The sequence below is a fragment of the Henckelia pumila genome, chromosome 4 (genome assembly GCF_033568475.1).
Source record: "Henckelia pumila isolate YLH828 chromosome 4, ASM3356847v2, whole genome shotgun sequence".
Taxonomy (NCBI): domain Eukaryota; kingdom Viridiplantae; phylum Streptophyta; class Magnoliopsida; order Lamiales; family Gesneriaceae; genus Henckelia; species Henckelia pumila.
Genome location: NC_133123.1, coordinates 121,501,899 through 121,516,842, shown reverse-complemented (window position 1 = coordinate 121,516,842; position 14,944 = coordinate 121,501,899). Strand labels below are relative to the sequence as shown.

Sequence of the window (14,944 nt, the reverse complement as noted above, 5' to 3'; positions counted from 1 at the left end):
CCTTGGGAGTTTCTGATGCATAAACACCTTCAATCATCTCATATCAACATAAGACATGAAATATAACATGTTTTCTCATATAAAAACTCAAAAGACTGTATTGAAAAGTTAACTGTCATTTTAAATTTACATACTGAAGTCAGACTATCTAAATAGTTTAGCACATACACTACAGATACCAGATACATTTAAGTATCCACTGATATAAAATTATACCACTTAACAATATAGAAAATCTATGTTATCTGCATGTTCATATACTACCTAAATTAAACATGAAATATTCCACCTTTTTCTTTAATTCTTTTCCCCTCATCTGGAAGCAAAATAAATATCAAATTCGTTTAAAATTTTTTTGACTTAAGCTTGAAAACTATTGCACCAGATTAAGTGGAAACAAAACGTTACCTCTTCTTCAGGACCAGGAAAATCACTTGTGTTCAAGTTTTGGCGCCAGCCCATCTCATATACGAAAGAAACAAAAGGACTCCTCCTGGCCAACAAAACTTTGAAGTCAAACTCAAGTGATTGCAACAGTTCAAAAATATAAAGCAACTGATATAACAAAGATATTATTTCCTTCATCAGAGTAAATATTCATACAAGACTTGGGAGGCATTCTGGAGAAGATTCTCATCCAAACAAAAATGTGAGTTAATGTTTGTTTCAAGAATTCTCATCCAAGAGAGATGACATTCTATGATTTCAAAAGTATAGAACTCTCTGAATGTCTCGAGATACTTCAAATGTTCATTGTCGAAACACAAAAAAAGTGATTAAAACAAAAGCTAGGTTAGACGCACCAAAATCATATTAGTGATAGCAAAACATCGACTTCGCAAGCCACTGCAGTCTATAAACAACTGAACAACGATCATCTTTATTAAAAGGATACTATGAAAATAATTATAATAAAATCATCTTAGGTGACCTGCATATCCCAGACGTTAGACACAGCAAAACCAGAAGAAAGTAATGCATCCCAAGAACACAAAACCGACAGATCTTCAACTTATATGGAAAAAAAACCCAAAAAAAGAAAAGAAAAGCATGGAACAGAGAAAGAAGCCCATCACCGTGTCCATAAATTTAGGGGAAAATACTGTACTATGCTCGAAATAGCTTCATGTTCGTTTAATAGAAATTAAGGAACCCATTGCAAATATTTCAAGAGATAAGACGAATGTTCACAATCTACTCAAATGAAAACGTGTAACTCAATTTCAAGAAAAAAAAATTAAATATACTCATCAAAACAAGAAATTTCACAATTTCATCAAACATATCATCTGCATTTTCCTCTGGAATGAGGAAGATTATAAATTCGAAGGCTGGCAGGTCAGACCTCTTCACAAACCTGTTGTTCAGATGAAAAAATGAGTATTTACAAGGAACCAAAAAGCGATATTAGTTCATATAGATAAAAAAAAATTGTATCAAATCAAGAAAACATGTTATTAAACAAGAATTATAAATATGATAAAGTGGTATGGATGGTATTCTTACGAGATGCAGTCCACTGGGCATACGCCAATAGCTTCTTGAATCTTGTCTTCATGATCAGCCCATTGAGCCACAACTCAAGCTCTTCCATATACCGATTCAATAGCAAATGTTTTAGCAGCAAATAAGGCACATTTCAAGCAACCTACGCATTTGACATGATCCACAAAAACATCCTGGTACCCTTCCTTGATCGAAGATCGATCAGAAAAATCGTCTACCCCAAGACGCTCGTAAAGATTGAATTCTGTGATCGCGGAACAACACTCGAAGATCAAATGCCAGTACTTTTCAAAATACCCAAAAGCACAAAAAAATTTTAAACTCAAAGGCACTGGCAGGAATGAATACAAAACATTGGTCTAGTGACTAGCAGGGAGGGGGTGATTCCATCTATTTTCTAGAATCATACGTAAATTTTGAAATATTGTATATTTAAGTGGTGTTGGTCGAATTCCCCTGGTTCTGGATCAATTATCTGCCCACCCAAATGCAGTGCATCTCAGAAAACACACTTCTGAAATCTTTATCTAAGTTCAGTAAACCTGATACTTATCCACGATATCATATAAATCAAACTTATCAAAATCATCTACTTAAACCTTGAATGGACTTCATCCTAAAATCAACATAGTAAAATTTCCGAAGCAGTCAAGTCTCAACTCATAAAAATGCTTAAAACCTATCTTGCGGCAAAAGGATGCAAAATGGGAGTAATTCGATAATTTCTGTTAATAAAATAAAAACAACAGAGGTAAAAGTTACCTCATAAGGATTAGTTTATATGAGATGTCGGCCTAAATGCTTGGCGATTTCCTTCTTGTTCTCCAGAGTTTCTTGGAAGAAATTCACGGTTACGGTCGAGATGCCTGAGCCCGACGAGCAACACCAAGCAGCTGAGGGCGGGCGGATCTGGCGGCATTTAAAATCAGTTCCTGAACCAATTTCGTCTCCGACGAGTCTCTTCCCATTCTCGCAGATTCAGGGAATTGAAATCGAAAAGGGTTTAGGAAGATGGCACTGCTTCAACCACGGGAACTACAAGGGATTCCTGGGCTCGGGACTGGCAAGGCCAACGCCGCTGCCTTCAAAATATTCAGAAACCCCGATGCACCATACACACAGAAGCCCTAGACTAGGCAGAAGTGATGGCAGCCGGCAAACATCGATCTGCAGGGAAAGAATGGAAAAGCCTAAATGGATTTGCAATTGGAGATCGATTGGAGATCGAGAGAAAGGGGATCAAGAGAAAATACAGAATTTTAAACGGATCAACCTATTACTTCACAACATGTAAGTTTTAATAATTATTTTCACCTTTTTACTTCATCAAATTTACTTAAAATTTAAGTGAAGCCCGTTCTTTTTAATCTATGAAGTTTAAAATTACATTTTACTTCATCAGTTTTATAACCGCAGTAAATAACTATGTATTACTTCAGCAATAATGATCTCTGAAGTAAAAAGTAGCGAAGTAATATGCAGAAATTCTACTAGTGAATTGCTATTGAAGTCCGAAAGCTACTTGACAGCTTTCATGGCTCCATGATTTCTCATGTTAGAAGAACGACGAATGAGATTGCACATTCTTTGGCTTTTTTTGCTATTTCATGCACCTCTCAATTTGTTTGGGAGACTTAGAATATTCGTTTTGATTGGTAAATCTTGTAATGCAGGACTCTTTTCATGCTTAATAATATTACAAGTTCTTACACTTACATACATACATACATACATACATACATAATATTATATTTTAATTCTCTAACATTTTTTCGGAAGATATGCATCGCGTGTTCCATGATCCCCTATTAATCTCATAATATGCATGTATTAATAGTTAGGTATACCCCAACTACGTACAAACAAAGCATACAATTGTAAATCTTATACTATTTTATAATGACTTCACCCCTTAGAATAATGAATTTTTGTCATAAATGTGTGTGGACATAAATATCCTTGACATTAACTAAATTATTTGATATTTAAATATTAATATTTTATTTTGCACTCCTTAAAAACCAACATGATCATTTTTCAACATCCAAACACGTTCAATGCCACGAATCCACAAACTCATATATTTTTAAACAAGTTAAAAATTTTACACGTGTACTCCGGTAGTTGGTATAAAATAATTCTGCTATTAATCACGTACACACAGATTCTGATTCCGTGTACACTCCTAGATGAAAATCATGGAGTATCAATGAAATTTGGAGCATATTTTTAAGCATAAGAAAAATATTAATGAAAATGCAACATACATTTATGCAATTAAAGAAATAACAAAAATAATCACGAATCAATACAAAAAATGAGTACATGGCATCAAGCATCTTACTGTTAAACCTTGTATAATATTTGATTTGCTACGTACAAGCAAATAATCTATAGTCTGTACCATATATCAAGTGACTGTACATTAAACGAGAACATCTAATAAAAACCGTTTTTAGTAAATCATTTCTCAATGTGTTCCGAAAATGTCTTTATATGCTTCATTCTTTCCAACACTTGATCGTACTTCTTTTCACGAAAACCTTTCTACATTTTTTTTCTCAATAATTGTCCATCTCATTATCAAATCAAAATTATCCAAACTACAAAATTCTACCCAAGATCACAATCGGTTCTATTGTTTATAGTCTTATATATAAAAGTACGTATATTGAATAAATTTTTACGTTTGTGCACACATATTATGTTTGTCACGATTACCATCAGTTATGAGTTATAATCGATGACATAACAAACAAACATATCACCATTGAAATAAATCTATGTCTAAGTAGTTTCCACAGCACCATGCACACGTAATAAATTCTGCAAGACCCTGTATATCCCGATGCAATGAAGATAAAATGGGAAGACGGTACAAACTTAGCTTCCAAAATGAAAACATATACACTTCCAAATATTGGCGCAACACGGGATACTATGATCTCACACTTGACTGCTCCGGCAACTAAACTTAGCTATCCCGATACCCCGAACCGCCTGTTATAATCCACAGGCAAAGAAAATAACACATGAGAAATAATCATATGTATAGTATGAAATAATCGAATAAAAACGACCATCTTTGTTTCGTGTATCGACAATCAATGGATGCTGTAGTCAAGTAATATTATCAAATATAACATTAATCCACAGATGCAAATAGCAGCAGTAAAATGACTTAAATGCATTGCCTGTATAGGTAGGATCTAACTTACCGTAATTATACCTCAATGTTTTTCAAGTTACATCATTATCATATAATGACTACAAACCACCTAAACATTTTGTCATACTACATATTTTCCAAAAAATTGTAAACACTTGCTTATTTTGACAATTATATAGTCAGTCACACCACGACTATACTCGAGTTTGATGACTTAAAATCACATATATATAGCTCAAGAAATAACCATTCATCCAAAATATTTACGCCCAACTAAACCAAGAGTACTTAGCCAAACACATTAACTTAGACTATTGGGACAAACGAAAAAGAAAATGAAGCTTCCAGCTTGGAACAGGATGTGAGTATTTTAAATGAAATCTTTTTGGGGCATGAGACACCAAAATATAATCATCAATAGCACACCAAGTTGCCAATTGAATTAAATCAAGAAAAATGGATATTCAACCTTAATCAACACTGTAATTCTGACTTCTCAATTTGGCTCATACTTTCTCAGCGCCTTTAATTTGCTGCTTATTGAGGTATGTTTCCAACTTCTCGTCAATTTCTTCCACCTGAATTAATGCACAACACCCGAAAGAACTTATTTCCATTTCATTAAATTGTCAATAATTAAATATCAATGCAAAATAAAGTTGACAATTAAGAACCGTAAAAGAACCAGTACAATTAAATTTAGATAATCTTTTTGTTATCTAAGAGTTGATAAAATATTAATGATATTTCACCAAGTATATCTTATATTCATCGCGAATCCATAGAATTCTCGTTTCTCCATTTCTTGGTCCCCAACTGTTATTTCACCGTTCGTTCATATTTTCTTCATTTCACCTGTTGCAGCTTGCAAGTCATAAATAGGATAGGCCGGGTGGGTTTTCTTAATCTTTCTTTCTTTCTTTTCTTTTCTTTTTGTTATATTAGAGCAGTTCATTTCCTCAAATTCTAAAAAAATGCAGCAAATACAGAAATAACATGCACACGCCCGTCCCGATTAATATTTCCAAATTTGAATTCAAACTCAAAATAATATCTCCGAACCCAATCTATTTCGAGTTTTTCCCAAGGGACCAAATCCGCGGAAATAATTGTCAATCTCCACTTGGGCCTTGCCAATGGGGAGGTATGTAGATGAGCACGTGCAAATGAATGCCAACTACTACCCATATTTATGATTTGGTATAAATTATTGAATTCTCACGGTCCCCACTTGCTTACATCACAATTATGATCGCCACCAAACCCTCCACCCAATCCATTAATGGCTAATTTTTCATGCCATTTTTTTATTAATATTAATATTTAATCAATGTTTTATTTACTAACTTTTTTTTTAAAAAAAATAGATGATAAAATATTGACATGAATATTATACGAACCTTGTGCATTATGTCTTCCACCTTTTGAGCATCCTTTATGGTTTCTTCAGCCAAACCTTCCACCATATGAACCATTTTCTTGAGTCCGCCTTCGGGCAGGGCCGCCTCGATTTCTTCGGCCGCCTTGTCCACCGATTCCGCTATTTTCTCGACCGTATGCGCCACCACATCAACCTCCTCTGCCCGAGTTCATGTTAAATATTCAGTAACATTTAACTAATTTTGGATTGGAAAATGTGAGTGCATATTCTTTTAATATGAGTATTAATTCTACATCAAAAATAAATATTATCTATAAATTTATTATTGATATTAATTGAAACGTAAATTTATTTTGGATTCACACTTACTAGTCACTGTCATTATTCTTTGCAACACGAAAGGAACTGTTACCGCCAATCCAGCAATTGCAGTCCACCTGCCAATTATATTGTTTACTCAACCAAATCAGCAAGTGCAATTATTGGAAGCCACTAAAATGATTTTTTTTAAACTAGAGTAAAATAAATACTTTATCTAAAGAATAATCAATCCAAAGAAACCCTAATAAATATATTTTTTTAAGTTAATATTTATACGTCTAATTAATAGCTGGCATTTAACCTTTTCAAAAAGTTGATCATAAAAAAAGTATCCGAAAGCACCTTTTTTTTTTTTTTTGTATTTTAGAAAATACCAAAAATATATTAAAAACATTAACTTATTTTATATTATTACACTAATTTCGAATCTCGAAAAGTTAAAAAAAAAAAAAAACATTCAAATTAACTCCATGCTGCACTAGGCCAGAAATCAGAAGTAAAGATCCATTTTTTTAAAAAGTAGATTAACAAAAAAAAAAAAAAAAAAAGTGAGGCGAAGGCTATTTTTTGTTATAAGTTTATTTATGTTTACAAAAGCATATTTCAAGTTGTTATTTTACTTAAAAAAAAATAATTTATTTAGATGGATCTTATTCCAAAGTTGAGGTGAATGACCATGGATTGTCCGCAGAAAGCGAGAATCCCGGAATGGCCGGAAGCGAGAAAGTAGACATCAGATCCGTCGCAGCTGCCACCGTCTCCGGCTCGGCGGCGCTCCTGATTACAAAATCCCTGCAACCAAACCAAACCAAACCAAACCAAACCAAGAATTAAAATATCGATCATATATAATCATAATTAATGAATTAGTTGAATCCAATTAAGAACCTCTTCGATCCAATATTCTTTTTTGATATTCCTCCCACGGAAGTTCCTGCTCTTTTGTAATGGAAAACATGAGCTGAAGGTGGGTTAATGTTAATGGAGAGCGAACTATGAACTTTGGCGGAGCTGATGCAGCTGCAAGAAAGGGTGGCGGCCATGGATTCAGCTCTGTTGTTTTGTTTTGTTTTGTTTTGTTTTGAGTGAATAATAGTGTGCAGGGATCTGCCAAGTTGACTCGATCGATCTCGGTAATTAAGGTTTTTGCGATGAATGATTTGAACCAGATTTGGTGGAGTACTAATATATATATATATATATATATATATATATATATATATATATATATATATATATATATATATAAATTGGCAGTCAGCAAATATCTTGAGTGAAATTTTCTTTTTTTTCCCCCCCTTAATATCATCAATGGTCAATATTGTATGCTATATTTTAAACGTGGTCGCAGACTTCAAAACTATCTTTTTCTGAGATTAGTCTTTAAAAACGACAAAAATAAATTAATATTTATTACAAAATATAAGAATTTTTACATCAAAAATAAATTTTTTTTGAATTTGTATATTTTAAATTTGATCTTTTTTTATTACATGTGAACAATAAAAATAGCATTGAATAATGCGTGTTTATCGAATTTATTCTCAACTTTTCTTCAGAATACTATTCCTTAATTAATATAACCACAAATAATACAAAGCATAATTAGATAAAATATATAACATAAAAAATAAAACATCAAAATAATGTTAAAATAAATAAATAAGATCCTTTATGTTTGATTTTTAGTCATGATTATAAAATAACTTCGAAGAATATTTTTGTGATAAGAAAGATAGAAGAGAAAATATTAAAAGAATGTTGCGAGAGAAAGTGACTGAGTGCAATTAAAAATAAAAAAAATATTATATATTAAGGTATCATTAATAACATTATTTAAAAAAACTATATAAGTAAGGCGGTGCGGTGCGGTGCGGGCGGTTTTCGGTAAAAAAAATAACCTCATCGTGGAGATGGTGCGATTTCATATTTTTTTAAAAAAACTGCGGTTATTTATAAAAAAAATGAAAAAAGCGGTGCAGTAAGGTGTGGTGCGGTGCGATCGGTTCGGGCGGATATTAAAAAATTTTGATCAGCCCTACCCCCAAGTAGGTGCCTAAGTTGGTGAAGTATGTGAACTCTTGATCCAATTCCCCTTACCAACATTTTCTTGGACTAGTATGTCATACAAGCCTTGCCTAATGTGATTTACCTGATTAACGTAGTTTGCAGACTATTGCGTTAATCCGGTGGTTTACCCAGTGTGCACCAAAAGATAGTAGCTGCTGGTTCTCACGTCATAAAATAAAATAATGTATTTGACATAAGAACTCACAGTCGCACCGAAACGCTATACCTTTCGGTTCGCACTAGGTAAACCCTCGGACTAACGCAATAGTCTGCAAACTACTGTAGTCAGATAAATCTTGTGCGACATGTTAGTCAAAAAAGTTGTTAGCAAAGATAATCGAACTACTAACATCTAGGCTCTAGCCACACACTCACTTACTCCATCAACTTGGACACCTCAACTCCACCAACTTGGACACCTCTTGGGATATTCTCTATATATATATATAGAAATTTTCATCTGCACAACCAATGATGCCCAACTCGTCCCCGACCACTAAAACCTGATATCGTGTTTTAGTGATGCGAAAAATAAAAAAAAAACTAAAAATCGGGAATGAGGTAGGCAAAAATAATTGGACAACTGAAAACTTATATATATATATAATTGTAGTATAACTATTCATCTAAATAATTTTTTAGCAATGAATGATACAGCTTGGACTTATCTCAGGTCGCATCATCCTTTTAAAGCAGCCAATCAAATTGGACCACTGAAAATGTTTTTTTTTTTAATCTTACCACTAAAAATGTTAAATTCAAATAATGTTTTTCTAAAAATTACAAAAATCATCGATTGGAATAATGTCCAGATCGAATATTAATAAATCGAACAGGATAGTGATGGGATGAAACTTTATTTAATTTGAAACAAATCATTTAAAATTAAGAAATTTTTACTTTTATTTGGAATTACATTGCTTCTATTTTATTTTTTATATTTTTCCACAATCAACATATTGTGAAAATTTTGGGTTTTTTAAAAATTAAATATAATAAAATTTTTAAAAAATTAAAAATCTAGCTATAGCAAAATATAAAAATGTTATATTTTTCAACAATCAACATATTGTGAAAATTTTGGGTTTTTTAAAAATTAAATATAATAAAATTTTTAAAAAATTAAAAATCTAGCTATAGCAAAATATAAAAATTTGTTATAAATATATTGTTATTGTAGATGATTATATTTACATGTGTAGATTTGAAAGATTTGCGATCAAGATAATTAATATGTCACGATAATATCTGTAAAAAATTTTATTATATGTATTATTTTTTGAGTTCAATAAATATTGCACATTCATATGAATTCTCTCTCTTCTAATAAATTTTTTCTACTCATATCTCTATTTATATCATTATTTATAACGCGTTATCAACATGATGCTATAACCAACTGAGAGTGAAAATAATTCTCATTTTTATTGATTCTATTCGAATGACATAATGTGTTGTCAATAGTCAATTTTATGAGAGATATTCATTGGTACTCTAGAAGTAGCAAAATTGTTGGTTTCGAAAATGCAAGCAATCTTGATTTTGATGATAGTAAAACTTGTTATTGTGTTTCTAACATATTTACTTAGGTGTGTAGTTCATACATCACATTTTGGAAGTGATAGGCTACTGAAACAAAATTTCCGCACACCTTAGTTTCTGGCGAGCTGAATTATTTTGATGATATCTCATTTTTCGATGATCCAAATCACCAGCCGCCAAAACCGTTGAATAGCCAACTCAAAACTCTACAAGTCATATTTCAGACCAGGTGAACCAATTCGAATTTTTTCTAGATCAAACTGAACTGAAACTGAACTAGCTGAGCTTAAAACAGACATCAGTTGAGCTTGAGCAGATCTGGTATTTTGGCCATATCTTATAGTTTGGTTATCCAAATATAACGATTCAGTATTCGTTACGAAGATAAGACAATGCTCTACAAATCTAAGAGAAAGGGCTACAACGTTTATGCACATCACTTTGAAATTAATCAAGATATATAAACAAGAAAACGTGACTATTGAAAACAACGGTGCTGAAAAGCAGTATGATCCGAAATACAACAGAAACCAAACCAGTAACCACTGCAACTAGTAGCCGCTAAAAACCTGTAGCTGTTGAAACCAGTAGACAACCAGTAGCTACTACACCAGTAGAGCCCAAAATCAGCAGAAGATGAGGAAAGTGGCCAGAAGCGCGAATATGACTGTTTCAATGTCTTAAACAGTACAAAACCTTTACTAACGGTCATATGATTGTATTTAACGTTTATATCATTGTTGGAGGCTATAAATACAAGATCTGAAAATTGAAGAATAAGAGAGTGGATGACCAAAAGATACATCATCTAGTTACAGCTTGTCCACAAAAATAAAGGCATCTAAACACATTTATCAGCTGGTTGAGAACTTGCCATCAGTGTGAAGAAAAAAATAGAATTCTTGAGTTTTAACAGTCAAATTCTTCACACCCCAACTCACTCATACACATTTAAGAGATGATCTTTATAAATTAGTTGAGTGGGAATCTTTACACAAAGACGTTAAAAAAATTGTGTAAATCTTTGTAAACTTTGTACTGAGTTTGGGACGTGTTATCTATTTGAGAGTGAGAGACTAGGAGTTTCGATTTAGGCAGTGGGTAAGTCCTAAGATTAGAGTGAGCTATTTACAAGAAATTGTAATACTCAAAGTCTTCTAGTAGAATCCATCTGAAAACGGAAGAAAGGGAGATGTAGAAGGATTTGGCCTTCGAACTTCCATAAACAAATTTGTGTCTCTTTACTTTATCTCATTTACTTGTTCTTGATGTTTTGTGATGCATTGTCGAAGCATTTTATGTGTTTGATAAAATACCAAAATGTTTCTTACAAAGTAGTTGATAAAATGCTTCAACCAAACTATTTTTATCATATCAACTTGCACCATTTTCAAACGATTTCCAAAATGCTTAATCGGTTTTTAGAGGAATATGTTGAGTGTCTTCCGCTTGGTTTTGTAACCAAACTCGATATAATCTCTCGGTGCTCGGTTCATTTTTGAACATTTCAAAAACGAGTTATTTTAGCTCAAAATATTTTAAAAGTGTGTATTCACATCCTCCCCCCTCTACACACGTTTTTTTTTAATCTTAACAACAATGATAATAATTTATATATTAGTGCATATGAAATATCATGAATATGTTGATCGCTATAAAGTAGCTCAATATGATTTTATATTGAAAATTTGAAAAAATTCATGATCATGATATAAAATATTGAGAATTTTGAGAGATTCATAATTATGATTTTGATATATTGAGAGAGATTCATGATTAAAATATGATATATTATCTAATATATAGAAAATATTAGAGATTCATTATAAAGATATGATATATGATTTCGTATATTGCGAAATTGAAGAAATCATGATGGATATCTAATATGATATCCAAGATCTATAAATATTATTGAAAGATATAAATCTAAGTCAAAATATAGAAATATTTATAAAGAAAAATTGATCAAAAGATCAAAATATTTGGTAATATTCGTGAAAAATATTTATATAAGATACAAGATCGTTTGATTCACGATGAAAAAAAAATGTTCTTGATATCATAAAATAGTGATAAAATTTAAATTATATGTATTTTTTTAATCCAGTTTGATTTGATTTAAATAGTATATTACATAGATTATTTTGATGACATAAAATAATCTAGAAGAAGCATAGTCTATTATTTGTCACATTTTTTTATGAATATTGACTTGATGTTAAATTATGAACTGCATTAAATATTGATTAAAAATTATGAATGTGCGGTAGTAAGATCGCAATGTCATCAACCAAAAATAAAAAATAAATGTTAAACCCAATTAATTGGACCATCATCTATATTGGACACCGACGATGATGGATTGACGGTAGCTTATGCATTATGATGTCAATGTGTTGATTTATGACTAATTTCAAGTCGTTTTATTTATTTATTGAACTAATTTATTTTTGATAAATTAATTTTTTATTTTTTGTGTAAACTAAAATTTGGAAAACCCTAGCATGTGTTTGGATTCACATATATTATTCTAATGAAATCAATAATTTACAAATTTGTGAATCTATCTATCAATATATTGATGAGCTATTGCATTAAATTATTATGCAATTTAGTGATAAATTTTATGATTTGGGAGTTTTATAATTAAAATACATTTGGATGGTTAAATATTTATTTCATAAATTTTGATTATGGATTTTAAATTTCTCAATTTTGATTGTGGATATAAATTTTGAATTTTTTCAAAATAATTTGATTAAGATATTACTTTTTAAATGAATGATAATGTATTAACCTGTTCCAGAATCACCTACTAAACATACTTAAGCATGCATATGAATCCGAAAGCACATAATCAAATAAAACAACAGAATAAAAATCTTACAACAAAATCACCGGCAGAATACAATCGGCCCTAAAACCAACGTTGAAACATTGTTTATACAACCCCCATTGAAGTAATACTGAAATATCCTTAATAAAAACCTGATACTGGAAACAAACACCAACCAGAGAACTGCTGCAACCTCAGCGACCGCTCCTTTCGGGTCCGTTCAACCTAAGTCATGTCCCGTGGAATGGGGTGTCCAAGACAAAACCAAGGACGTGAGCGATAACAACGCCTGTAGTATCCCGTAACCAAGTAAATTAATTAAGAAAATAATTGCAATTAAGAATCCTAAGTTCGAACGCCTCGAAGGAAAGGATCATAGGCTCCGAACGAGATCGGACAATCCGAAGCAAGGATCGTAGGCTCCGAATGTGTTCGGATGCTCCGTCGGCAGGTCCGGACGGTCCGATCTAGATCAAGTATTACGCCATTGATTACGTCAGCAAAGTGACGTCATGGCTGACGTGCGGATGGGACTTCGGATGACCCAATGTCCAGATCGGACGGTCCGATCATGTTCGGACGGTCCGAACTCCGTCTATAAATAGAGGTGCCGAGATTCATTTTCAGACGCACCAATCACCTCTCTTCTCTCGATTCCTTAGTCTTCTAGCTTAAGTCTAGGGAGATCTAGGCTTCCTTTGGGAAATCCGGAAGTGGCATAGCGATCCAGGTGTCGTAGCGGAGCTGTGGCCTAGTTTTGAGGCAAGCGACAGCAACGGGCTGACGACGGACGCTGGTATAGCTTTTGCTTCCTAAAAATATTTGGGAGTATGAAATAGCTTAGTTAAGGTTTTTGGAGCAATATAATGATAGTAGTATCATTTCGCAGTGTAGTGCGGACTATAGGCGTGGACCTAGAGCTGGTAGAGCTTGCCTAGTAGTTGAGGTACGAAAGTACTGTTCGAGATATCATGATTGAGTATGCATGTATTATGTGACTGCATGATTTATATGACATGATTTTATGCGGCATGCATTTTTGCATATTGAGCTTATATAAATATATATCCTTGAGATATCCTGTAGAAGGGTTTTACCTATCCTGTTAGTGGATGGACTTCCATCGATTTGGGTCCGGAGTATCCACTGTTATTTGGTATGAGAGCCACCTTCTGAGGCGACGACACATCGTGCTACATACCAGGGTCCGGTATATCTTTGTTATCTATTCCTTGGCCTCTAGTTTTAGTAGGCGGTACAATTGCATTCATGCATTTATATGATACAGTATGCTCATACTCTCATGCTGAGCATTGTATGCTCACGTCTCGTACTTTGTGTATCTGGACACCCTATTCCATGGGGCAGGTTTGCGATTGGATGAGGCGGGTGGATCTAGGAGGGATTAGGCAGTGGATGGCCAGCTGGGATTTTGCCTAGGGATATATTTTGATGTATTTGGGATTATAGACTGTTCGATTTGGTTGTATAATTATTTGGGTATTTACAGATTCCTTTTCTTGGGATTTTATAATATTTATTGCTTCCGTAATTTATTCTGGCTTACTGTTTTAAATAAGTTAATTGCATGCTTAAGTTTTTTATTAGTAGATGATCTTGGTAAGGGTCACTACATTTATGGTATCAGAGCATGCATAGTAATCTTGGGATTTAAATTCTGCATAAGATAACCGTGAGGTAAATTTTGTAGATGGCGAATTACGATGACCAGAGTATCCATGGTAGTGAAGGTGGACGCTGGGGAGATGATGATCGTGATCATAGTCGGGAGCGCCATCATCATCATCGTGATGATCAACGTCGTTTCAGTATGTATTGGTTCATGCAGATGGGTCCTAAACCCTTGGTTGGAGGCGAGACTCCTGAGGATGCTGAGAACTGGCTAGAGCGCATGGAGAGTTGTTTTTAGACATACCGCTGTACCGAGGAGCAAAAGATGAAGACGCTTGGGTATCTCTTGGAGGGGCGAGCCCGTAAGTGGTGGAGGTCCACTTCTGCACCGTTCATTGCTGCGAGAGGAGTTGCTACATGGACCAAGTTCCGCACAACTTTTCAGAAGCTGTATTTTCCTCCTTCACTTCGTCAGACGAAGGCG

At 33.2% G+C, this 14,944-nt stretch overlaps 1 protein-coding gene across 1 annotated transcript; it reads right to left on the bottom strand.

Moving 5' to 3' along the window:
- Positions 1-4,255: 4,255 nt before the first annotated feature.
- LOC140864183 (uncharacterized) lies at positions 4,256-7,548 on the bottom strand. The gene is made up of 6 exons (XM_073268163.1): positions 7,266-7,548; positions 7,053-7,169; positions 6,426-6,493; positions 6,076-6,254; positions 5,145-5,253; positions 4,256-4,506 (listed from the first exon to the last, which is right to left on the bottom strand). Exons 1-5 carry the CDS (start codon positions 7,418-7,420, stop codon positions 5,182-5,184), a joined length of 591 nt encoding a protein of 196 aa, XP_073124264.1. The 5' UTR covers positions 7,421-7,548; the 3' UTR covers positions 4,256-4,506; positions 5,145-5,181.
- Positions 7,549-14,944: the final 7,396 nt, after the last annotated feature.

Excerpts from the sequence above, each read along its gene's own strand:
- LOC140864183 (XM_073268163.1), bottom strand. The coding sequence starts at position 7,420 with ATGGCCGCCACCCTTTCTTGCAGCTGCATCAGCTCCGCCAAAGTTCAT. Across the intron at positions 6,494-7,052 it reads CTTTCTGCGGACAATCCATG|GTGGACTGCAATTGCTGGAT; the intron begins GTCATTCACCTC and ends TATAATTGGCAG. Across the intron at positions 6,255-6,425 it reads AAGAATAATGACAGTGACTA|AGGAGGTTGATGTGGTGGCG; the intron begins GTAAGTGTGAAT and ends GAACTCGGGCAG.